The 25,472-nt window shown below is 47.8% G+C and overlaps 1 protein-coding gene across 2 annotated transcripts in view; it reads left to right on the top strand.

Annotated features, from left to right (window-relative positions):
* The window catches only part of WDR19 (WD repeat domain 19), a 740,406-nt gene that overhangs the window by 133,448 nt on the left and 581,486 nt on the right, over positions 1 to 25,472 (top strand). For both annotated transcript variants that reach the window (XM_078678329.1, XM_078678328.1), the window contains exons 14-15: positions 2,349 to 2,471; positions 10,077 to 10,226. In XM_078678329.1, coding sequence (XP_078534455.1) covers positions 2,349 to 2,471; positions 10,077 to 10,226 — 273 coding nt within the window. The remainder of the gene's footprint in view (positions 1 to 2,348; positions 2,472 to 10,076; positions 10,227 to 25,472) is intronic.

Genomic DNA, 25,472 nt, shown 5'->3' with positions numbered 1-25,472 from the left:
CATTCAAAAGAGAGACAAAACAGGACGACTTGGCCACTCTCTGTGCCGGTCTCTATGGTGTTGATGTCCCTTGTCGGCTGCTCGGTCTCTGCGGCGTTGGAGTCTGGATTGGGCTCAAACAAGTTTTGGTTGCTGCAAGGGTTCCGGTACCCTGGATATTAGTGCGGGCGGCTCCGGTTGTTCCTGGTGTCTTCTCACTTGGTGGAGAGACGGATCTGACATCTAGGAGTGAGGTGTCCTCTTCCTGGGTGTCTGCTGTGTTGGTGAACCTAGTGAACAGCAAAATGGTGAACCGGACATTGCGGTCGTAAATGCAGGCTGAAGGGAAGTGGCTCTTCCACTTCATGGTAGACGCTGATGGCTTGGCGAAGTGCTGGAGGCCCTCCGAGGCTTTTTAAGGATGCATAGCTGCAAGATGAGACGTGGTGTTGCAATTATCAAGACAGGAGCAGGTAGGCAGGCAGGGTTTGGCTCCAAAGTCCACCAGCAGTCCGCAGTTCTTGCTTCTTCGGCTGTTTGTCCTCTTTCTTCATTTAATGGAATCTGAGTTCCTGGTGTAAGGGGGGCTTCTAAATACTGTATTTAGGGGGGTTAAGGGGAGTGAAGGGTAATGGGTTACTACTTACCCTTGGGGTCACTAAACCCCCTATATGAACACTTCCTGTGGGGAGCGGGCTTAACCCTGTCCCAAAGTTTCTAATTCCACCAAAATGAAGATGGTGGAATCCTAATGTCCGTGTACACTTCAGATAGTCCACCTTAGAGGGTGTGACTAGCCTGGAGGTGTAACATGCCTCCTTGCATAGCTATTTTCATAGCTATGAATAGTGATAACACTTCCTGCCAGTGCAGGCATTGTTCCTAACCTCCTGAGAGCATGGGGTCTCACCTGCTGGGGGTCAGAAATGCATCTGTGGTGACAGGCTGGAAGGATCCAGTCAGATAGCACACTAGAAGACTGGTGAGTTTTCAGGAGGTACCTCTAAGGTGCCCCCTGGGTGCATGTCATAATACATCTAGTGCTGGCATCAGTACAAAAATATTATGAAAATTGGACCAAACACCATAGGTTTCAGGGAAGCCATGTAACTGGGTAACTCGTAATGACCAGTGCCCAGTACATACCATAAGATGGCTTCCCTGTTCACTTGCAATATCTTGTAATAGAACTATACATCACAGGGGCATATCTGTTCAGGCAGATATGTCCTCACATGTGCTGTAATGCACCCTGCCTTAGGGCTCTTAAAGTCTGCAGTAGGGGTAACTTGCATATAGTACCTGCAGTTTACTTTGGCATTGCAGACAGGCTGTGTGCAATGTTGTGTTTTCAGTAGGACTTGCACCATTTCACGCATCCTGCAATGGCATTTTGCATGTCATTATTGTGGGGGTCCCTTTAAGTGGCGTAATAACTGCTGCAGCCCATATGGACCCTCTTTGGTACCCATGCCCTGGGTATCATAGGAACTTACAAGGGTGAAAAAGTCCTTGCCAATTGGGTTTCAATTAGACATTTCGGTTGTAGGGGAATGAACACTGGCAATGGAGCCTGATTATCCGACTTCAGAGCACTGTGAGAGCTGAAAAAACAGCATCTAGCACTTGAAGTGCGGGGACATGTGCAAAGAAGTCCAGCTTCCTATAGTAAGGAACAGATACTCATCCCATATCGGTACAGACTTCTTTTGATTTTAATCTATTTAGCCCAATGTGCCTAATCCTATGTAATATAGTGATCATTTGAGGCCTGATTCGTTGCAAGAACCAATTATACCTTACCTGAAATTTGTAGAATATGCCTCATCCTTTTTTGAAGGTCTGTCCCCATTTCATTAATGTTGTTGTCTTTCAACTGCACCTGCAACAGGCATAAACAACCAACAACTTTAAAAAACAGAGTTGTGTTTCTCCAATGATGTAGGGATGACTAGGCTCTTAATCATAAATGTCTGAGGAACTTACCTTAACAGTTCAATCTGGTGTATATATAGTCCTCTGTTGAGATAATGAACAGCTACAAGTATCAGAATGCAAAACAAAATGGCACTGGGCGAGCCACTTATACCTAGGATGGTGCAGCCTTATAACTCTATATATGAATGAACCTTCTTGATTTATGCTTATCTGTAGGCTTTTGTTACCACACTGCCTTCAGAGCTACAAGAGACATTGCTATTGTAAACGAATGAAGACTCTGTTCTGGGTCTGGAAATGCATTGTCAAAGACAGATGTTTTGTAGTTTTTATACCATGCTGCAGCTTTGTTTGTATGCGGGCTGATCTTTTCTGTTTGATAAGTATTCATTTACCGTGACTCACTATGAATTTTAATCTTTTTTTTGCAGATTGAAAGTGAAGGATTGGATAGTCAGGAAGAACGAGAGACGCGCCTCTTCCCAGCACTTGATGATAAATGTCGGATTTGGTGTCATGCTTTAACTAGTGACTTCCTCATCTATGGAACTGATGTATGCATTTTCTTAACGTATGAAGTGATAAATTGTGACAAGTGTCATTTATCCTATCTTCCCTTTCCATTTTAATGTTTGTACAGTTTAGCCTAATGAGACTTGATGCATTTGGCTCCTTTGTTGTGGGCATCTCTGAACCCTCTAGCTAACTTGAGGAATCACGCTGATGCTTCGATTTGCCAATTTGTACTTCATTAGCATTCCAGGGACTTGTTTCTGGGCACGTGTTTTGTTTCTATTATTAGAGTTAATGTGGTTGTAAAAGATAAGTCATCCCAGTGGAGCACTGTCCACGCTGTTCTCTTGCAGCTGACCTCTATGAGGATTGACTATATGTGAACACATGCATTTGCACGTGTGGGCTCAGCGAGTAGGACTAGTGTGCAGAAGGCAAGACCTCTGGAGTCAATCACAGGAAGGCTTCCCCTCTGTCTTTTGGAGGAAGGAACCCGGCAGCTAGGGTTGTGATTTCACAGTCTTACGAGTAGTCTTTCAACAGACAACTTCCAGTCGCCATATTGTAATGTCCCAAAATGCTGTTCAGAAGGGTGGCAAAGGGGTAGAGTGATGATGTGTTATCCCAAGATTGGTCAAAGGTGCCCACCTTCTGGAACATTCAACTCTCCCTTAAAACCCCCTGCACAAAGGAGAGGAACAATGGATTTTGCAGGACCCTGAAGAAGACCTGACCCCTGTCTGGAAAGCTGGGACACTCTGAACTAGGAAAGAATGGGACTCCGTGAATCTAACTCCCCAGGGCCAGTGGCACTGGCCCCTTTGCACCCACTGAGGGGCAATAGAGGTTTGGACCTGTTATAGGAACCTGGAGGAGAAGAATTCCCTTGAGGGGTAGCCCTCTTCAGTGCCCCTCATATTGTACGAATGAGACCGTGAGACCCGAAGAGTGCATACAGGAAGGGTATTGTCCCTGTGGGGTGCAGCTGGAGGTGTCTCCAGTCTGAAGAGAACACCAGGTGCTGAACAAGAAGTATGTCATGGGTAGGAACTTAAAGGCAGACCCTGAGCTCTTTCTCCGTGGAGGAGGAGCAAAGAAGAAAGTAACTCCTAGGCGCAAAAGAGAGGTTAAAGGCATAGAGGCCACTAATGAATTCTGGAGCTTGCCACTATGAGCAAAATGAGCCCATTATCGATTTAAATGGCCTATTGGGGCCAGAAAAAAACTGAGAGAAGTGTGGTGCTGTGACCGGGCACACATAGCATATAATTTGCTGCTTGTGGAAATCCCACTGGGAAGAAATTGCCTAGTGGGCCAGCGTGGTGTTCCCCTTAATTTTTCCAGGTTGTCCCTGCGAGCCTTCATCTCTACAGAGACTGACACCAAAGAGCAGAAGAACAAGCATTTGCAACGCAATAGGTCTCGCATTTACGCAAGCTTGAGCTGTGGGCATTGTAAATGACAATGCCTTTTATTTATGTTTTAAAAACAAAAACATAAGTAAAAGGTATTGTCATTTACAATGCCACTAGCTCAAACTCATGTAAATGCGAGACCTATTGCATTGCAAATGCTTGTGTAAATGTTTCAATTGGTTGTACGATTTAAAGTTGAGAACAGTCCTATAAAAAAAATAACACAAATCAAAAAAACCTGCACACACACTGGCTCTCTCTTTCCCTCGGTCTCTCGGGCCACCACACAAAGGTACCAAAAGTTTAATTCTCACCACCCCCATGTCCAAAGGCAGTGCCTCTCAGCCTAGCCTCTACCCCTAAGTCGTGAGTCATACAGCCTTGGTAACAAGAGTACATTCGGTGCCCAGAGTTGTATTTACCCAGGCTGTGAAGACCCAGTGGGGCCCGGACAGCCCTGCAAAGCCTTTCTGAGCAGCGCGAAAAGCAATTTTTGTGGATAAGGTTTATACCATGAGTGATTCAGGACACATTTAAACGCTGGTTTTAGATGCTTTATTTGTTGTTATTCCACAAAATTATCCACAACCATTCTGTTTGAAATGGGGGGCATGTCAAGGGAAGGGTTGTTTTAGGGGTCTTTCTACTTCACAAGTGTCACAAACGGTGGTAATTTAAAATAGTAATAACTTTGATTCTACTTCATTTTATGGGAATACGATGTTTCCCCTAGTGTGTCATGAAAAAGGCACTGAAATGTCACACTTTAGTACAGTGAAAAATTGCAAAGTCGCACAATGGGTAAAAACTTGTCAGCCACGCGCGTATGTTTTCCAAAACATATAGTGCGTGCTTTTTGGGTTGTCTTTGCTACATGGTTGTAAGAGGCGGCTTGGTTGCATCTGACGTGATGGCCACCCTAGGTACCTCAACAGCAGAACATGGCCCAAAGTGCCTTAAAACAGAACCGGTCACTAAGTGCCTCAACAGCAGAACCCGGCCCTAAGTATCTGAACAGCAGACCCTAGGCCTAAGTGTCTCGGCAGCAGTACCCAGCCCTAAGTGCCTCAACAGCAGAACCCTGGCCTAAGTGCCCCGACAGCATAACCCTGGCCTAAGTGCCTCAACAGCAGAATCCAGCCCTAAGCTCCTCAACAGCAGAACCCTGGTCTAGGTTTCTCGACATCAGAACCCTGGCCTAAGTGCCTCAACAACAGAACCTGGACGTAAGTGCCTCGACAGCAGTACCCTGGCTTAGGTACCTCAACAACAGAAGAGGAAACCTCAGCCCTAGCCTTAGTAAGGGCTCATTCCTGCACATCAGAGTGAGTATAAAGGCTGATGCTCCTGTGGTCTGTAAGAGAGCTTAAGCCAAAGTGGAATTACCAATCGATGAAACCTCCCCATCCAAAGGAGCTGTGACCAATGAACAGTGGCTGCATGACCTCATTCTTCTATTGAGTGTAAACTTGAGGCTTCACTCCCTCATTATTTCTCATAAGATTGGGTGTTCGGGGTTCCCCAATAGTTGTTGTTTTCTTACAGTGGGTAATAATGAGGACGGTGTAGTTGTTGTTTCATTAATTTACACTTTGGATTAAGTTGTTTTGAGGACAGCATTTGAGTGCTTTGTTCCTGAAAGCCTGCTTATAACAAGGAACCCACGCACCCCAGAGACAGGACTGAGTGACCAGGGCCAGGCTCTCACACAGCAGCTGAGGGACAATGAATCACACAGTAGTATCACCAATGAAATTGCCCGCTGTGCAAAACAAACAGAGCCGTGAGCAGAAGGAAAGATGAAGGGAAGCCTTAAACATAAAATACTCTGAAAGTAACCAGGAGACTGTCAGGGTCGCAAACGGAGAAGGTGCACAGAGGCACTGGGTCATACTGCCCTAAACAGGAGGTGAACCCCGGTTCATAATGCCTTAAACAGGAGGTGAACCCTGGTTCATACTGCCCTAAACAGGAGGTGAACCCTGTCCACCCACTTCCCAAGTCAGCCCTTCTCGGATGATGATGAGGCGTGAAGTGCGCTGGCACTTAGGCGGGCTGTTGCACACACTGCTGTGCTCTCAGCTCCCGCGTTGTGCTCAGTGTTGTTGTGTGGTTTTTACTTTCTGTCGAGTCGGTTTCCCGGATGCGCTAATAAATTAAGCAAATGGTTTTTTAACAAGTGTTTGAAAACGTTTCCATACCGTAAACAATCCCATGTCTGACTCTTGTGTGCCAAGCACTTTTATGGATTTAAAAGATTGCATGAAACCGAATTGACATTATTGTGATGATGGTGAAGGGACAACACAGTCCTCCTCATTAGACAAATTAGAAGCTGTTAATCACAGGAGTCAGACCGACATTTGAAACCCTGTCTTTGAAATACAGAAAGTGTTGCAAGAAATTTACAGCCAGGGCCTCTTCATGACTTATATTATCCAGCTTAGCTCCTCGAAGGCTATCAGGGGGTGCTGCAGCTCCGAGGTCTGCCAGGTTACAGCGCCCCTGCTGGGAGAGTCAGTGTGAGGTCTGCTTCGGAGAAGGTGCTACGTCTGCAGCAATGCAAGCTGGTGCCAGGGGTCGCAAGGGCGGCAGAGGGGTGGGCGTGTGCCTGTATGTATAATCTCAACATCCCTGCAGTGTACCTGTTAGTCTCTGTGTGCATGCAATATAACAAAGCCAGAGCTATTGACCTTGCCAGTGCTTGTGCATATAATACTTAATTCCTGTAAAGTGCCAGTTTCCAAAAGCTCTCCATTTTGGAAAAATGGGGAAACGTGAAAAGACCCCAATGCACGAACAGCGGAGTGGTGGCGGGGGGAGGGTGGTGCGAAAATTAATGGACAGCAGATTGCTGGCAGGGGGATGGGGGTCCAAAAAAACCACGGACAACGGGCATATTAATATTATACTATGGGGTACTGGAGACAAGGACACAACGTGAAGAGACGCGGCGTGAATGCGCTGCAACGCTAAGGCGAGTGGTCGTGGCCTAAGGGAGACAGGGCGGTCACCAACCCCACTTCCAAAGAAACCGGACAGAAAGCCAACGACTATAGATCGAGCAGCGCATGCGCTGCAACGCAGACGAGACCTAAGGGGTGGGGCCAAAGGGAGACAGGGCGGTCATCAAACCCACTTCCAAAGAAACTGGACAGAAAACCAACGACTATAGATGTTGCTAGTGAGCAGAGCATGCGCTGCAATGCTGGCGAGACCTAGGGGGACGGGCCCTAAGGGAGACACGGCGGTCATCAACCCCACTTCCAAAGAAACCGGACATAAAACCAATGACTATAGATCTCGCAAGCGGGCAGCTCATAGGCTACAACGTAGGTGAAACCTAAGGGGCGGGGCCTAAGGGAGACAGGGCGGTCACCAAACCCCACTTCCTCGCATCTCAAAAGCAAGCAGCGCATGCGCTGCAACGCAGGCGAGACCTAAGGGGTAGGGCCTAAGTGAGACAGAGCGGTCACCAACCCCACTTCCAAAGAAACCGGACAGAAAACCAACGTCTATAGATCTCGCAAGCGAGCAGCGCATGCGCTGCAACGCATCTCGCAAGCGAGCAACGCTTGCGAGACCTAAAAAGTGAGCACTATCTTGCTCTGTTACAAAATATCTTCAGAGGTCCGTCTCTTTCTGGGCACTGAAACAACAAGTGCTGCTGCACTAATTTCCAAAATGGGGGCCGAGAGCTGAATAGAGAGCACGGCAGTACTATGTTATGTTATGTTATGTTACGTGAATTTGTACTGCGCACAGCTGCCCCAGCCAAGGGGCGTCCCGGCGCATGTCAAGGTAACACGCAACAACCACAGGAAACACAACAGCTAAAAGTAGGAAAATAAGATTTAAAACAGGAAAGTTTTTATCGCCTTGCGGAAAGAAAGAAGGTCTTCCAACAGCCGAATCTCCACCGGGAGAGAATTCCAGAGTTCGGCCGCTTTGACCCGGAAGGAACGACCACCAATACGGCACAGCTTGTAAAGCGGAGTGATGGCAAGAGCTTGGCCCAAGGATCTCAGGTGACGGGTGGGGACATACCAGGACAGAAGACCCGTAAGAGTTAGAGGGGCCGTGCCCTTTAGGATCTTAAAAGACAGGCACAGCACTTTAAACTGGATTCTTGCTCTGACCGGCAGCCAGTGCAGCGCTTTCAGAGTGCCGGAAACAGGGCAGGATCTGGGAAGACCAACGATGGCTCTGGCAGCCGCGTTCTGCACTCGTTGGAGGCGGGTGACTTCGGCCAAGTTAGCGCCAACCAGTAGAGAGCTGGCATAGTCCAGGCGCGATGTAACAGTCGCCTGGATAACCAACTGCCGTGTATTAGAATCGAAAAACTTCAGAACTGGTCGCAAAGCCCGGAGAATTCCAAAACAGCAAGCTGCTGTTTTCTTCGTGTGCCCCACAAAGCTGAGAGTGGGATCCATCCACACTCCCAAGTTTTTTAATTCTGTCACCGGACGGGGGGCCGGCCCAAGCTCCGAAGGCCACCACCTGTCCCCCCAGAGATCTGCCCTTCTACCGACGATCATGATCTCGGTCTTCTTCGCGTTGAGCTGGAGGCAGTTGGCCTTCATCCACCTTGCCACCGCTCTGAGTCCACTCTGAAACCTGGGGGCATCCTGGTCCGCATCCCCGTTGATCGTAACCGCTAGCTGGGTGTCATCGGCGTATGACACCATTGTCATACCCCACTGCCTGACAACCTCAGCTAGCGGTCTCACGTAAAGATTGAACAACGTGGGGCTCAGCGAGGATCCCTGCGGCACTCCCTGTTTCAGAGGATGGAAACTGGACTGGAACGGCGCAATCGCCACGCAGAAGAGACGACCATCGAGGAAGGACTGGAACCACTGGAGGGCGGACCCCCCCACTCCAATCTCCTCCAGGCGGTGCAACAGGATGGAATGAGAGACAGTATCGAAGGCGGCGCTTAGATCTAATAATACCAGCGCCGCCGTCTGTCCTGCATCCATCACTGTGCGGAGATGTTCAGCCATGGTGAGAAGGGCGGTTTCCGTGCTGTGCCCAGCACGAAACCCGTTCTGGGTGGGGTCTAAGATGTTGGCGCAAGTGAGGTGGTTGGAAAGAACCTTGTTCACGTGGGCCTCTACGACTTTGGTCGGCCAGGGGAGCAGGGAAATAGGCCGGTAGTTTTCCGGCTTTTCCGGGTCCAAAGAGGGTTTCTTTAAAATAGGAGAAACCACAGCCCGCTTCCAGCTTGTTGGAACCGTACCTGAGGCCAGTGAGATGTTAATCAGGGAGAGTACCGAGGTACGCCCCACAAACAACTGGTCTCTGAAAAGGGCTGGCTTAAGCGGATCAGCGGGCGACCCGGATTTCACCTGCTGCGCCAAGATGGTAAAGCCCTCGGGTGTCAACAGGGGTAGCACCTGAAGCAGAAAATGTCCGCCAAAGTTGCGTGGAGTACCTGCCGGTAACCTAGTATCCGAAAAAGTTGAATAGATGTTTTGAACTTTTCCTAAAAAGAACCGGGCAAGGGCCTCACAATGCACGATGGAACTCGTTGTTATGGCCGGGGCTCGTTTTGCCACAAGGTCCTTTACCACTTTAAAGATGGTTTTAGAAGGGTTAAGGCTATTGCCAAACTCCGCCGCGTAAAAAGCTGCCCGGGCCCGACATATAGCACGGTGGTAAGCTTTAACGGCAGCGAGATACACAGCCTTCTTCCCGCTGTCATACACCTTCCGCCACTCCCTCTCCGCTCGCCTACAGCTGCCCTTGAGTATACGTAAAACACCGTCATTTCCACTACAAAAGAACTTGCTTATAGGGAGGCCAACGGCCAGGGAGCACTGCAGTGTGCCTCCTCTGCAGCTCATGAACAGGTCTGGAGTTACAGATGCAGGCAGGAAGCCGGATGTTTCAGCTGTTACTCTTCTAAATACTTTTAATAGCCTTTCGATGGCCTGCATAAATTGTACCTTCTCACTAGATATTGCTAACAGCGGCCTTAACTATTCTGACTCTTAGGAGAACTAAATGGTATCAAACTATGTTCACTTGCGGATTTGTTATCAATATGTTCTCGATACAATCTATTTTGTAGCAGACATGTTTTTTTTGTGTTTTTTTTTTTAAATAACCCCTTTTCAAAACTAAGACATTATATTGGTTAGTTTCCAAGTTTTTTTTGTGTGGCATGTATTCCCATCTTTTCTATGTGTTAATTTAATATGATGTATCTCTTTTCTTTTTCATAAGACTGGAGTTATTCAGTATTTCTACATAGAAGACTGGCAGTATGTGAATGAATATCGGCATACGGTTGGCGTGAGAAAAGTTTTCCCAGATCCCTCGGGGACCAGATTAGTTTTCATTGATGAAAAAAGTGATGGCTTTGTCTACTGTCCTGTAAGTCACGAGTCAATTAAAGCTGTCATGTCTTTTGTAATGGTCTAGCTAGGCTGTATTTTCCAATGCATGTTGTTTAGTTGTACAATGTATGTAATATATATTTTGCTATGTGCCACTTTTAGAATCTTCTAATTCTAACTGTTTATTTCCGTCCTTCATAAATTCAAACTTTGAAATTTTCATGCAATTATCGCAAACTATAAATTTAATGGGAACAGAAATGTATTTTTCGAAAATCTTTTTATTATTATTTCAGCAATTAGTCATTTTATTACGAATTCAAGCTTGCCAGCATCTTAATACTAGAGCAATCTTTTTGCCAACATGTTCGAAAAGGGCACACATCTCAACATAGTTCCTAGACTACTTTATTTCTGTTTTGCCAGTATCTATCCCTAAAGCGAAGTTTTGGGATCTTCAAAGGAAAAGAGGGACATTTATGTGGTGAGAACCCACGCCTAGGGTGACAGGGTCTGGTTGAGGGTCAATGTTGCTGCACATGGATGTGATAATCCTGACATGACTAGCAATACTCAGGGACAAGGCTAGTGTTTACATGGGATGAGATAAGCCAGTAACTGCCTTAGTGTGCAGGCACTACATTTCAACATATACAATTACAATAAATAAAACAAAAAGCTGACAATGGCAATTTTATCGTGGATGGGGAATGTTCCCGCACAGTTTCTGAATGAGGCACCCGTCTATCCGGCTACTCAGATGTGCATACTGTTTGATTGGAACAGGAAAAATTCAGTTGCACATGCAGTGTGCACTTACTCAAATACCATTGAACAGCTCCCTATGACAGAAGAAGGATAGAAAGTAGAATCCTTTCAACCAAAACCCTTACCTTGGCTCACAACAGAGGTTTGGAATTCACTACTCTTTAGGAAGTGGCTCTACGGTGACCAACTGGCATGGGTGCAAATTCAGGATGGTGAGTGTAAAAATTCAAGACAAAGGGTCAAACTTCAGGACAGAAATTCAGAACAGGAGGTCAAAATTCAAGACAAAACTTCGAGTAAAAAGGTACGTTTTACAGACACGTCAGAGGAGGTCGCTCAATAGTATAAAAGTAAGTATATAGACAACCACTTAAGTGCAAGTCAAAATAAGTTCATATTAGGTTGAGACAATAGTGCACTTCATGGTTTTTCAGTATTCCCACAACTTGCTACCTTAGACGATTCAAAACTTTCATCTCACTCCAGCAGGTATTAGTCACCAGACAAAGGTGAATCACACCTGAATATAAGTGAGGCCGCTTTGCTTGTTGATTGTAAACTACTGGATATACAAGGAACTTTGCAGTGCCAGCCACCAGTAACAAAACCGCCCCGCCGCTTTCTAGCCTCCGAGGGAAACATCCGATGCCCGATCCGGCAGGTCCGGCCTTGCTACACCTTCTATTGGTGACCCTCCTTTTCACATATGCCCTCTCTCATGTGTATTTAATTTCTTTTATAGTGTTACTCATCCCAAGTATGTAGGGCTGGGTGTCGGAGTGCGTTATATCACACACACAACATATCGAGGCAATGACTCATATAAATGTGAAAGTCAATGCAAAGGAAATGTTACTTAAGATAATGGGTGCTACACAAGGTGTAATCATTCTTTTATCTATCATTCGGTCTTTCACCATTCATTCTGTCCTTCCATCTGTGTGCCCATATATATCCAAACATATTCAACCATTTGAAAACCTATCCACCATGTATCCTTCCATCCATCATTTCACTCATCCATCCCTCCATCCACCCTTTCATTTATCCATCCATTATTCATAAATCCTCCCTTTCACCCCATCCATCCGTACACTCATCAATCAACTCTTCCACCTATCCATCTATTCACTCATCCTTCCAGCCTCTTATCCTTCCACCCATTCAATCATTCATCCTCCCTTTCTCTCTCCATCCCCCTTTCACTTATCCATCCATCCTTCCACCCACCCACCCATCTACTCATGAATCCATCCATTGACCCTATTACTCATCCATCCTTTCACTCATCCATCCGTTCTCTCATCCATCCACCCTTTCACTTCTTCACTCATCTATCCATCATTTCTTTCTACCACCTTCACTCACTCATCAATCGTTACATCCACCCTTTCACTCATCCATCCATCCATATCCATCCTTTCATTTATCAATTCATCAATCCATCCATCATTTCACTCATCCATCCAACAGTTCACTTGCCAATCATCTACCCTTTCACTCATCCATCCATCCATCCTTTTACTCACCCATCCACCCTTTTACCCATCCATCCACCCTTCCACCCATGCATCCATCTATTTACTTTTTCTCTCATCCATCCTTCCACTCACTCACTCACTCATCTATCCATCCTTTCTTTCATTATCTATCACCCTTTCATTCATCCTTTTTCTAATCCATCCAGCCATTCACACATTCCTTCACTTATTTACTCACCCACCTTTTCACATTATGAGTTGAGCCTTTGTCTGCAGAGTTGCAGACAGAAGAGCCCCATCAAGAACTTCACCCTCACTGTAGTTCCTAAAGCAAGGGGTGGGGTGGGGGAGGGTTCACTATGCCTCTGCACATAGGCAATCTAAAAACTTAGAAGTCATGAGTCATGCACGATGCACAGTGCCAGGACGTGAGGTGACTGTGATATGGTGTTGTTTCCCGGGCTTCTAGTGGGGTAAAAAAAATTGTGGGGGGTCTCTTCAAAGGGGCTGTTCTATATAATTAAGGGCGTGGCTTGAAACACCTTGGCTAAAAATCTGTGCTTAGCATAGTGTTCCGCCTGACTGGTATTATGCTGTTTCTGTCACTGCATCCAGATGTATAATACAGCAAGTATCATTACACCAACAACAAGCCAGGACTATTGGCTTCGTCAATAGTTGTTAGTTGCTTAAAATAACAAGCATTGAAAATGCAATAGGTCTCGCAATAGAAGAGTTTAACATTTTTCGTTTTGCAAATAGATGAGTGGCGTTGCGTGGATGAGTGGCGTTGCGTGGATGAGTGGCGTTGCGTGGATGAGTGGCGTTGCGTGGATGAGTGGCGTTGTTTGTGTGAGTGGCGTTGTTTGTGTGAGTGGCGTTGCGTGTGTGAGTGGCGTTGCGTGTGTGAGTGGCGTTGCGTGTGTGAGTGGCGCTGTTGTTTGAGTGGCGCTGTTGTTTCAGTGGCGTTGCGTGTGTGAGTGGCGTTGCATGTGTGAGTGGCGTTGCGTGGTTGAGTGGCGTTGCGTTGTTGAGTGGCGTTGCATGTGTGAGTGGTGTTGCGTGGATGAGTGGCATTGCCTGTGTGAGTGGCGTTGCGTGTGTGAGTGGCGTTGCATGTGTGAGTGGCGTTGCGTGTGTGAGTGGCGTTGCGTGGCTGAGTGGCGTTGCGTGGGTGAGTGGCATTGCGTGGGTGAGTGGCGTTGTGTGGTTGAGTGGCGTTGCGTGGGTGAGTGGCGTTGCGTGTGTGAGTGGCGTTGCGTGTGTGAGTGGCGTTGCGTGTGTGAGTGGCGTTGCGTGGTTGAGTGGCGTTGCGTGGTTGAGTGGCGTTGCGTGGTTGAGTGGCGTTGCGGGGTTGAGTGGCGGTGCGTGTGTGAGTGGCGGTGCGTGTGTGAGTGGCGTTGCGTGGCTGAGTGGCGTTGCGTGGCTGAGTGGCGTTGCGGGGCTGAGTGGCGTTGCGTGGGTGAGTGGCGTTGCGTGGGTGAGTGGCGTCGCGTGGGTGAGTGGCGTTGCGTGTGTGAGTGGCGTTGTGTGTGTGAGTGGCGTTGTGTGTGTGAGTGGCATTGCGTGGTTGAGTGTCTCGTCTTCATAAACGTTGGACAGAGTAGCGGATTGCCTCGTTGACAAAGGCCACATAAATTAGACAAACGGAAATCCAGGTAAGCACACACTGACACGGGAACTGAACAGAAAAAGACAAGCATGCACATGCATTAAAGGACATACACACAAGCCTATGAAAACACATACAATGCTAAACTAAAGCACTAGTTAGTCAGATGAGACGTTATGCAAACCTTCTTTACACAGTAATCCCGCACCAAAATTAAATAGCAGGGCTAGATTTTCCTAGAGGTTAGAGAAGCTATGTGGCCTTTAATTGAGATAGATGGCCGCGTATGACAACTCCATGTTTGTTCTGGAGTGGTTTATTGTCCCAGGAGAGCCGCAGAGTCTCATGTGAAGCAGAGGGTTGAGGAGTGTCCGCATTTTGGCAGCCCCTTTATAACAAGCATGAGATGGGACCCGAAAACACTGGAATGAGAAGGGGCTGAAAGGAGCTAGTGACAGAGTTCAACTGGAGGAGAGGTGGGCAAAAACAATGAAAAGGTGGACAAGGGAGGAGAGAAGGAAAGGTGACAGAGAACTGCTGGAGGAGGAAAGAGGAGAAAAGAAATGCGACACGGCGGGCAGGGGAGGGGGCGGAGCGGGTAAAAAAAAAAACAAGACGGAGGGAAAGGCAGATAAGGGGAGGGGGGAGGAGAAATGCGACACGGCGGGCAGGGGAGGGGGCGGAGCGGGGAGAGTGTGTGAACAAATATGTTTACTCACAAGTTAAGTAATTTCACTCCATACCTTCTGGTGCTAGCACATACAATTACATTAAGAATATTACAGTGAGTGGATTGATTTTGTTACGGTAATTTTAGCAACATATCATCTTCGAGCAGCGTTTTCACTAGACTTCAATGGAATTAACAATATTTGAGGATTCTGTCAATTATTCAATCGTTTTAAGGTCTGTTTCTTTCTGATGTAAACAACGAGAACACTAGCAAAGGAGTAAAACGTGATGTGTGCGAGTGATTAATCAATGCTTGTACTGCGTCTGTGTGGTGTTTCCTGGTGCGTGTCTGTCCGTTTTCCCGTGCATTTGCAGGCAAAGGGAGCTTAACCCCAAGCATGAGATGGGACCCGAAAACACTGGAATGAGAAGGGGCTGAAAGGAGCTAGTGACAGAGTTCAACTGGAGGAGAGGTGGGCAAAAACAATGAAAAGGTGGACAAGGGAGGAGAGAAGGAAAGGTGACAGAGAACTGCTGGAGGAGCAAAGAGGAGAAAAGAAATGCGACACGGCGGGCAGGGGAGGGGGCGGAGCGGCTAAAAAAAAAAAACAAGACGGAGGGAAAGGCAGATAAGGGGAGGGGGAGGAGAAATGCGACACGGCGGGCAGGGGAGGGGGCGGAGCGGGGAGAGGGTGTGAAAGCAGCAGGGGACTGGAGTGCGGCTGAGGGAACTGATGTGCACGCGCTTTTAAGCTCAATGAGCATGCGCATTGAGCTTAAAAGTCACAGGCACTGCAAGGAATCGCCACGATTCCTTGCAAGTTAGTTAAAGAGTGGTTAAGCCCTAATAGTCTCGCAAGCTCGATGCGCATGCGCATCGACAGGCGAGACCTAAAAAACAGCAATCGTGGCTTTGTTGAATATAATTTGAAAATGTGTCAGTTCTAAAATGATGAGACAGCGAAAGAACTATAGCACGTTCTTATTTACCTGTTTTACAGACTTCTTTATATAAACTGTATTCTCAAGTTGCAGCATGGACATTTTACCTTTTCTCCATCTGACAGAATGCTCTGCTGTACATTGAGGCGGGAGGAGGCTACCACATGCTTTAACAGCCCAGACTGCCCCATTGTCATTCTGTATGTATCAATTAGCCGGCTTACAGAATGACAATGGTCAGGGTGGGGCTGTTCTTGTGCTCCCAGGAAGAGTGTGAGGTGGCCCCATTAGTTGTCCAGGCAGCAAGATGCACTTTTTTACATACTGTAAGCCCTGGTTTAAGCTGACTGATGGACAGATTGACATATTGCCAACTGTGAAGCTGGCTCATGTTATGTTAAGGTCATTTGTAAAGTGCACTACCACATAAGAGGATATCCTGGTGCTGGGCAGGTGTGTGTGCCAAGACTTGCCTATGGCGGGTGGTTTTTTGAAAAGCCGGGCCTTCAACTTCTTGCGGAACTCAAGAAGTGTGGAGTAGGTTCTGATGTGTAGTGGGAGGCTGATTCTCGCTTCAGGGGTGATGTATGAGAAGGGTCCAGCTCCAGCCTTGTTTCGGCGGATGCTTGGATTCTGGAGGAGAGGAGGTTTCTGGATGGTTGATTGAAGGAGATGTGGCTGTTCAGGTAGGCACTGCCAATGTTGCGCAGTAAAATGTGAGTGGGGAGTTTGAGCTAAGCACGTTTGTGCATCAGGAGACACTGGAGCCCTCTGATATGAGATGTGATGTGTATTCTGCATGGGAGGATGAGGATGAGTCTTGCTGTTCAGTTCTGGATGGTTTGTGGTCATCTGAGTTGCTTAGTGATTCCAGCTTAGAGGGTGTTCCTATAGTCCAGCTTGCTGACGATGAGGGTATGACTGATATTTTTCAAGTGTTGTTTGGGGGCCATTTGAAGTGTTTCCTCAGCATCTTTAGGGGGTGGAAACAGTATGCAGTGACATCATTGATTTGCCTTGTCATAATGTCCAGCTTGTTGTCCATGATGATCCCAAGGTTCCTGGCTTGGTGGCTGGGGGTTGGTGTGGGTCCCAAGTCGGCCGGTCAGCAGGTAGTGTCCCATGGCAAGGTGTTCTTTCTGAAGATCTCCACTTCTTTCTTATTGGTGTTGAATTTAAGACAGTTGGCCTTCATCCAGAGGGCTGATTCGGCAAAGCAGGTGGTGAACTGGTTCCTTGTGTAGGCAGTCTTGTCAGAGAGAGATAGTATGAGCTTCATGTCTTGAGTGTAGGTGAGTATGTTGATGTTGTGTGCACTGATGACATTGGCCAGTGGGGTCATGTAAGTGTTAAAGAGGCTGGGGCTGAGCGATGAACCTTGAGGCACTCTGTAGATGAGTTTGTGGGCTTGTGAGGAGTATGGTGCCAGGTTGACAGCTTGCATTCTGTTTGTCAAGAAGGAGCAGAGCTACCAGAGAGCAGGTCCTTGGATGCCAATCTGGTGTCTGGTGGGAATGGGCTGAAAGGTCTTTTTCAAGATTGCAGAGAGATCTACAGGATGAGAGCTGTCGTGTTTACTCTGTCCATGATCATGTGAATGCCGTCTGTGGGAGCAATGAGTACTATTTCTGTACTATGGTTGCACCTGAAACTGGACAGCTTGGTGTTAAGGAGCTGGTGGTGGATGATGTGACCGGTGAGGCATCTGTTGATTAGCTTCTTAAGGAGCTTTGCTGGATACAGGAGAGAGATCTGTCTGTAGCTGGTGATAGAGGCTGGGTCCGCAGAAGGTTTCTTGAGCAGAGTAGTGATTGTGGCATGTTTCCGAGAAGAGCTTAACTGATGGCTCTGAGTGCTTTGGTGAAGGCATGGTGAGGCCAGGGGTGGGATGTGGCCCCGTAGTAGATGGACTTTATGGTAGTAACAATCACATTTGTGGAGACTGTTAATCACGTGGTTAGGGTCAGTTCTGCGGACAAGTTGGGTAGATAAGTAGCGAGGGTGACTGAGTCTAGTTGAGGGTCAATGTTGCTGCTTGTGGATGTGATCTTGTTACAGAAGAACTCTGAGAGCATTTGAAATGGTCTTATGAGGATGATGTTGTTAGAGGAGGCAGCAGGCATGATGAACGTATTAATGATGGCAAAGATTTTAACCTCTATGCAGATATACAGCCATATCTATTGGCCTTCACTACCCTCTTGGGAAGGTTGGACTTCCACTGATCTCTTTCCAGCCAATACAGTATCAAAAATATCCATAAAATGGTGCAAGTTAAAAAGAAACCCCTCTTGTATGATGAATGCTACATTTTTAGGATTGCACTCAATTGCCAAATTTTTATTTCCCTAAGTGCAAGTATTCGCCAAGAAGCCCTACAGATAAAATATTATGATCTATATTTTGCATTTCAATTTGGGACACCTCATCAGGGATAGATTCTTGTACAAAGCTTCACATGTTGTGAACCTCCCCACCCCACCCCGCACCAGCCTGACATTTTGGACCCTTTAAGAAACTCAAGCCTAGTCCATTTGTTTCCCTTCCAGCTATCCACCCATTGAACCCAAATCTTACTAGCATTTTCCTAATGTGTCAGTTGAATTACCAAAGTGTAATTTCCGATTAGCTCATTCAATGTTCTTTTCTTGGTGTTTGATTTTTTTTGCACTCATTGCATTTCCTGGCTGTAAATATGTCTATCCAAATGGTTATTTAGTTTTATTCTGGAAAAATTAGCGTTATTTTGGCATATCAGTTGAAACTCTCCATTTAATTCTCTCAAAAGATAAAGGAGCAGGGACTTATGAAGTGTGTCCAAGATCATGGAATTGAAACCTTTGCTTGTTTGCCTGTACCCTGTGTTTCTCAACTTGAGGTGGATGGAGGAGGGATCCGGTAGCTCCCTGTTTCTTCCCTGGGTGTAGTAAATTGATTAGCATCTGAAACCAGTGGTGACATTGTTGTTTTGAAACCATTTTCTTTATTCGTTATTCTGAACAACATTCTTAACATGTTAACGACTGTGGCCATTTTTTAAATAGTACAAGTGGACAAGTTGTGTCTATTGCCGGTGAACTGTTTCTTGTCCACAGTATTTCTCAGTTCAAAGTCCATTATTCTGCATGCTCTGGCAGCAATAAAGCACAGACTACAACACAGAGACTAAACTTCTAGATGAACTACGAAAATGAAAATAAAGATGGTGGGAAGTCCGTATACAAAATGAAGCCATGTCTCAGCAGGGTTGAATAAAGAAGGAAGATAAAGTGGATGGTGTGGCATTGTAGTGTCAATGAGTCTGTAGACCACGACCAATTTGCTGGTTGCAAGAAGCAGAGTATATGGAGTTCTCTTCCAGGGGATCCTCATCAAAGTCATAAGCATTAAAATATTCCCGCCCATGCGCGGGAACCCGGAAACACTATATTATATGTGCCCCACATATATATATACTCATATATATATATATATATATATATATATATATATATATATATATATATATATATATATATATATATACATATATATAAAAACATGCAATAGCAGCCAAATCACATCAGAGCTGGAATATGCTGTGAAGAATTTCCACCATACATGAATAATATGCATTAGAAACATGAGAAACAACACAAAAGATTGTTTAGAAACTGTTTTAGTGCTTAGGCAGCAGCAGAAATTCTTATAACACCCTGAAAGCATAGAAAGCTCCCAGGCTGCATTGCAAATACACAGTCTAAAAAGACTGAAAAGCTAACCTGTAGCTGTATACAAAAAAACTGACACCGTGCCTTTAAGGCACCCATGACCCCCGGTATCCCATCATGCCTCAGGGGTGACAGTTAGGTCAGTTGTTCTTTCCGGCTCCTTCAGGAAGGATCCTGGTAACACAGCTCCACTAATTTTCTGTTTTCTGACAGAAATTTACTTCATCTTAACAACTTTCTCTAATTACTTTGACATTTTACATCAAGTCAAGTAATAAACTGTCTTTTTTAGTCAGTTTAGTGAGCATTTTTAGCTGAGAATGCCTTCACTTTTTGACAAATGCCCTTCTTGTGGCAACAAGAAGGCAAAATCAGACAACCACGAAGTTTGTATCCTGTGTCTGCCTGAAGAACATATCCAGGCACCTGTCCTCACTGCAGCACCTGTCAGGAAGAACTCTCAAAGACAGGGAGAGAATTCGCATCTATGGCCTGGTTCACAGGTCATCCAGAGGAAGGTCTCCGGTGAAGAAGGGCTCCAAGAAGGCTAGAAGATCTACAAAAGAGAAGTCTTCTCACCCTTCAGCTTCAGCGTCAGGCTTGGCGCTGAGGAAAGAGCCACCGGTGGGTCATTCATCGTCAAAACTACCGTAGACGGCGGGCTCGCCGTCGAAAAGAAGACCAGGTACGTCGACGACGTCGAAGGATCCAGCTCTGTCGTCGAAATCCCCTCCGCCGTCGTCAACCGGGCGACGACCGGCGTCGAGAAATGTGACTCCGCCGCCGTCAACCGGGCGACGGTCGGCGTCAAGATCCAAGGCCCCTCCGCCGTCGTCAACCGGGCGACGATCGGCGTCGAGGGAGGTCACTCCTCCGCCGTCGTCATCCAGGCGGCGACCGGCGTCGAGAAGTGTGACCCCTCCGCCGTTGTCTAAAAAACGACGTTCGGCGTCGAGGACCAAGACCCCTCCGTCGTCGACAGTAAAACGTCGATCGGCGTCGAGGACGCAGTCTCTGTCGACGTTTCGTCAACGTTCGGCGTCGAGGGTGACCAATACCCCTCCGCCGTCGTCGCACAGACATTCGATGTCGAGACAGAGGGCTCCGTCGACGGCTGGTCATCGCCGTTCGACGCCGAGACAGAGGGCTCAGTCGACGGCTGGTCATCGCCGTTCGACGTCGAGACAGAGGGCTCCGTCGACGGCTGGTCATCACCACTCGACGTCGAGAGACCATAGATCCTCGCATCGATCGCCGTCGAGGCATTCGAGGTCGAGATTGCTGGATCCGCCGACTCACCGAAAGCATTCGGCGTCGAGAGAAAAACGTACGACGCCAGAACATTCGACATCGAGACATTCGGAAAGGGCTCGATCCTCGTCAAACAATTCTGTGATCATGGTTACGGAGTCAGCTTCACGCCATTCTACTTCACAATGCATGAGTATGCCAATCCGCAGCACAGATCTCCTCTCCAGAGACTGGTGGATGAAGTGGACAGGCGTAGTCCTCCCAGAAAATCACCTGTGAGAAGACCAATCAGATCTCACTCTCCCAGAAGGGAAAATCCGGTGAGATCCCGATCTCCCAGAGAAGATCCTGTCAGATCTCGTTCACCAAGAAGACAGGATCCGATTAGATCTCGCTCTCCTAGAAGGGAAGAGCACCCAAGAAGGTCACGTGAGAGGAGGCACGGTGCTCACCGTAAACATCGAAGAACTCCGTCTACTTCCTCTACTTCTTCGACCAGGTCTTCCAAAAGGGATTACTCTCCCACGTTGACGGATAGTCCTACTTCCAGCTCCTCTCCAGTCGATGACATCGGTACTTATCTGGATGTCCTGCAAAGAGGAGCTCAGAAACTGAGCATTGAAATGTCTGTCCCCCAGGTTACTACGACAGTCATTTTTTAAACTTTGCACAAAAAATCTATCTCTCGTCCACTGCTGCCTTTAGTCCCGGGAATTATGGATCCGGTCAAGGACGTTTTCCTAACCCCGGCAGCCATCAGAGCGGTGCCAGCCGCATACAGAAGAAATACAAACCAGCTTCTTCTGACCCAGTTTTTGTAAAATCTGACCCTCCAGCAGACTCTGTGATAGTGGCAGCGGCGAGGAAGACGCATGCAGTTGCTGCTTCCTCTTCAGTCCCACCAGATAAGGACAGCAAATCTCAGGATTCGTGGGGTCGCAAAGTTTGCAATTCAGCTGCCTCCTCGCTGAAGGTCTCCAGTGCGGCCGCACTGCTGGGTATATACGACAGAGCCTTATGGGACTCCATGGAGAGGTTCAAGTCCAAACTGCCAAAGGAAGATCAGAAGGACTTCGAAGAAACTATGACAGAAGGATGTTTGGTGGCGAACCAGTTGATAAGCACAGCAGCGGATGGTGCAGTGCTTGCGGCACATTCCTACTCGCATGGGGTTTGTGCCAGAAGGTCGGCTTGGTTGCGCCTCACAGGGCTGAAGCCGGATGCTCAGCATCGCATCCTTAATCTTCCCTTTTCGGGCTCCTCTCTCTTCGGAGAACATGCAGATGAAGAGATGACCCGTATGAAGACTGAACTGGATACGGTGAAAGCGGTGGGTTTGGAGAAGAAAAAAGAGTTCAAACGCCGCTTTAAGACCAACAGGGGGAGAGGGGCTCAACAGAGGGTTCAAACCCCTCAGTGGTCCCAGAATAAGAACCAAGGAAAATCCCAGTTCCGAGGCAAATCCAACAGAGGTAGAGGAGGTCACCAGCAGTCCTCTACCACCACGAGAGGAGGAAAGGCTTGATCAGTGGCTTCCTCTGGCGCCGTTGCCCACTCCAGTGGGAGGAAGTGCTTCGCAACTCCTGACAGAGTGGGTCAGCATCACAAAAGATCAGTGGGTGCTGAATATACTGCGCAATGGATACAGGCTACGTTTCCGGGCGCCCCCGAAAAGCATTCCGCCAAAGACCTCTTGCCCTCACCAGCTGAGCTTGCTCCGCAGAGAAGTGGCAGTCCTCCTACAAAAAAGAGCTGTAGAGGAAGTTCCTCCCTCTCAAAGGGGAAAGGGAGTCTACTCAAGATACTTTCTTGTCCCCAAAAAAGATCAGGAGGACAAGTGTAGGAGAGTGGGGTCTGCAATCCCATGGTCACCCCTGGTTTTTGCTTTTTGCTTCACTGGTTTACGACTTTCCCTGGCTGTGGGCCTGCTAATCAGACCCACAGCCTAGCTGTTCTCTCTCTAAATTGACAACCATGTACTTTAGGTGCATTTACCAATTGGTACTGGGCCACCTTATTAGTCCCTGTACCCAGGGCATAGGTGTACCCAGGGCCTACCAGGGGCTGAAGCATGTATTATGCCACCCCTGGCTGGCCATCTAAAACTGACACAACTGGCTGCATGACAGCTGGGGCAAGGTGGTGTAATACCCCTTTGCTGTAGATATAGTATACCTATATCTAACCCTAAAATGGACACATATATTCCTATCAGTCACTCCTATGGAAGGCCTTATCAATCCTGAAGGCAGAGTGCTTGGAATTATGTGATATGGTGCTCTGGCATGAGCTGAGCCCATTTGCAGCTTGCGGAACCAAGTCCTAATAGCTGTTCCATGATAACGCTATACCATATACTCTTAAGTGCATTATCAACCTCGCGGTTAAATGCTAACTCTGGTATAACATTATCAAAACATGTCGAGTAAGGTGTCATACGATTTGGAATACTACCCCCTCGCCAATTCTGGCGACGAGGGGTGGCATTCCACCCTTCTAGAGGGACACGACATGTATGTAACTGTGAACCCCGGTTAAAGTTAACTCGCGCCTCAGCATCACAAAATGGATGCTGCCACCACAGACACAAGTCTGACCTCCTGCTGCTGGGAGTCCTTCCAGCGAGGGCGGCTTGGACAAAGGGTTTCCTGCCTTGGGAGGTGCTAGCACCACCCCAGACAGGGTTTTGTGTATTGGGTAGGATAGGCCTGAAAGGAATGAGACATGCCTGGGGCACACAAGGTGCCCTGTGCATACACCGGTTCAAACCAGTTGCTGGGGCATCCCTGCCCCAGCTCTGGCTGGAAACCGGACAAAGGATAGGGGGTGTAACCACCCCCCTTCCTGGTCCCACCCAGGGGAGGGACCTAGTCAGTAGTGCAGCCCCCTTTAGCAGGATAAAGGTAGGAGCTGGTCCCATTCCAAGTTAGATTAATCCTGAACTACTCTACAAGAAGAAACCTTGGACTTCGACGTTCTGCTCCACAGAAGACTGAAGAAAATCTCCCTTGTGGGCAAGGAGTGTCCACCCTGTAACTGCAGGCACCATGAAGCGTCCAGCGGCTTCTCTTTGTCGTCCTCCTTCCAGGATCCAGACTTCAGAGCCCGACGAGACCCGGATTCCCAGACCTCTCCGACCTCTACCTACATCTGCTGCGCAGCTGAGATCCGTGGGTGCGACGAGACACGTGGGACCGGCCATCTTGAAAGAAACTGCACTTCGCTTACAGCACGACTCCCGAGGTAAACTCGACCAAGTGCTTTGGGGACTGAGAAGCCCCAGCCCCGAGCAGCCCCTGCACCGAAGATCAGCCCTCCAGCATCCACGAGATCTGCGTGGGGCCCTTCTGCTTGTTTGCTGCTCGACGCGTTGTCTGGTCACTTGCCGGCTGGCTAGTGACCTCCTAGACGACGAACCTTTGCATCTTTGCTGCTGGTCTGGTTGCTCCAGACTGACCCTTGCTCCCTTCCAAAAGAGGGGCACCCCGGACTCTCCTAGTCCGCACCAGACGTCTTTTCCACTCACCGCGTGGGTTGCCTTTGCCAAGGCCTGTTGACTCCAATTCCGGATCCGACACCGCCGACAGCGAGAGCCTGCGTGGGACAGCTCGTGCCTCCATCCTGGTCGTCGAAGACACCTCCTGGTCCACGTGGCTGCAGAGTCAAGCGTCCACTCTTCACCTGATCGCGACGACAGCACCTGGTACCTTCCTGGTTCCACACCGGTCACTGGCTAGTGACTTTGAACACTGTCCCCTCTGCTTTCAGGTCCTCTTCTTCACCGATCCACCCTTGGATCGCACCGGACATCTCCCTCCTGGTCGCCTGCAGCATCTTTTCTTTCAGGCTCCATTGACTTCAACGGGAGAACCCGACACTTTGGCACCTATGCACCCGCAGCCCGTGGGTGAGGTAACGAGAGCATTTCGGTGCTCAAGGGTAGTCTAACTGTCCTAGTGTCCAATTCCACAGTCGTTGTTGTCCTACCTAGTCAGGATCGTCCGTACTTACCTTTAACTTGAACTGTACTGTCCATAGACGTTGTTACGCATCTCGCGTGTGAGTTCACACTCTGCACACGCGTTCCGTGGGCCTCCTATTACTTACCTGAAGTTAGTGTAGCGTGGTCCCATCGATCCTACAGCCTCTGGACAGCTCCATTCCTTTTATCGACTCTCACATTCCACTTACTTAGTATATGGTTTGTCGTGCCCCTAGGGCACCATTGTAATTTTGTGCAACTTGTCGTATTTTTCGTAAGAGATTGTCATGTGCTTAGCCCTCTGACCTCATAAAGAGTTCAGAGGTGTTGTTATTAATAAATATACTGTTTATTTTCATAACAACCTGTGTGGTGTCCTTTCATCTGGTATTCAAGGGGTTATATTGTGGTAAAACAGCTGGCTTCACATGCCAAAAGAGTTTAGCCTAAGACTGCTTTGTCCATGCTACCATTAGGATAGCTGGTCTATAAGGTTGACTTACAACCAATCACCATAAGGGTTGTTTGGACTGATGCAAGGTGATCACTAGAACTAGTGAGCATCATATATCAGGCCAACTTCTCACAACAAGTTCAGGCCTATACTAGATCTACGTCTCCTAAACAAAGTCATAGTCAGAGAAAAGTTCCGCATGTTAGCTCTTCACCAAATATGCCCACATCTTCAAGCCGGAGATTCGATGTGTTCGGTGGATCTGCAAGATGCATACTTTCACATTCCGATTGCTCTGCAGCATCGCAAGCACTTGAGGTTTGTCGTAGGAAGCAAACACTACCAGTACAAGGTGCTACCCTTCGGTCTCATGTCCGCACCACGAGTCTTCACCAAATGCATGGCAGTGGT

The sequence above is a fragment of the Lissotriton helveticus genome, chromosome 2_2 (assembly GCF_964261635.1).
Source record: "Lissotriton helveticus chromosome 2_2, aLisHel1.1, whole genome shotgun sequence".
Classification (NCBI taxonomy): domain Eukaryota; kingdom Metazoa; phylum Chordata; class Amphibia; order Caudata; family Salamandridae; genus Lissotriton; species Lissotriton helveticus.
The sequence above is the reverse complement of the archived record's forward strand: the minus strand, read 5'-3'. Positions and strand labels throughout refer to the sequence as shown.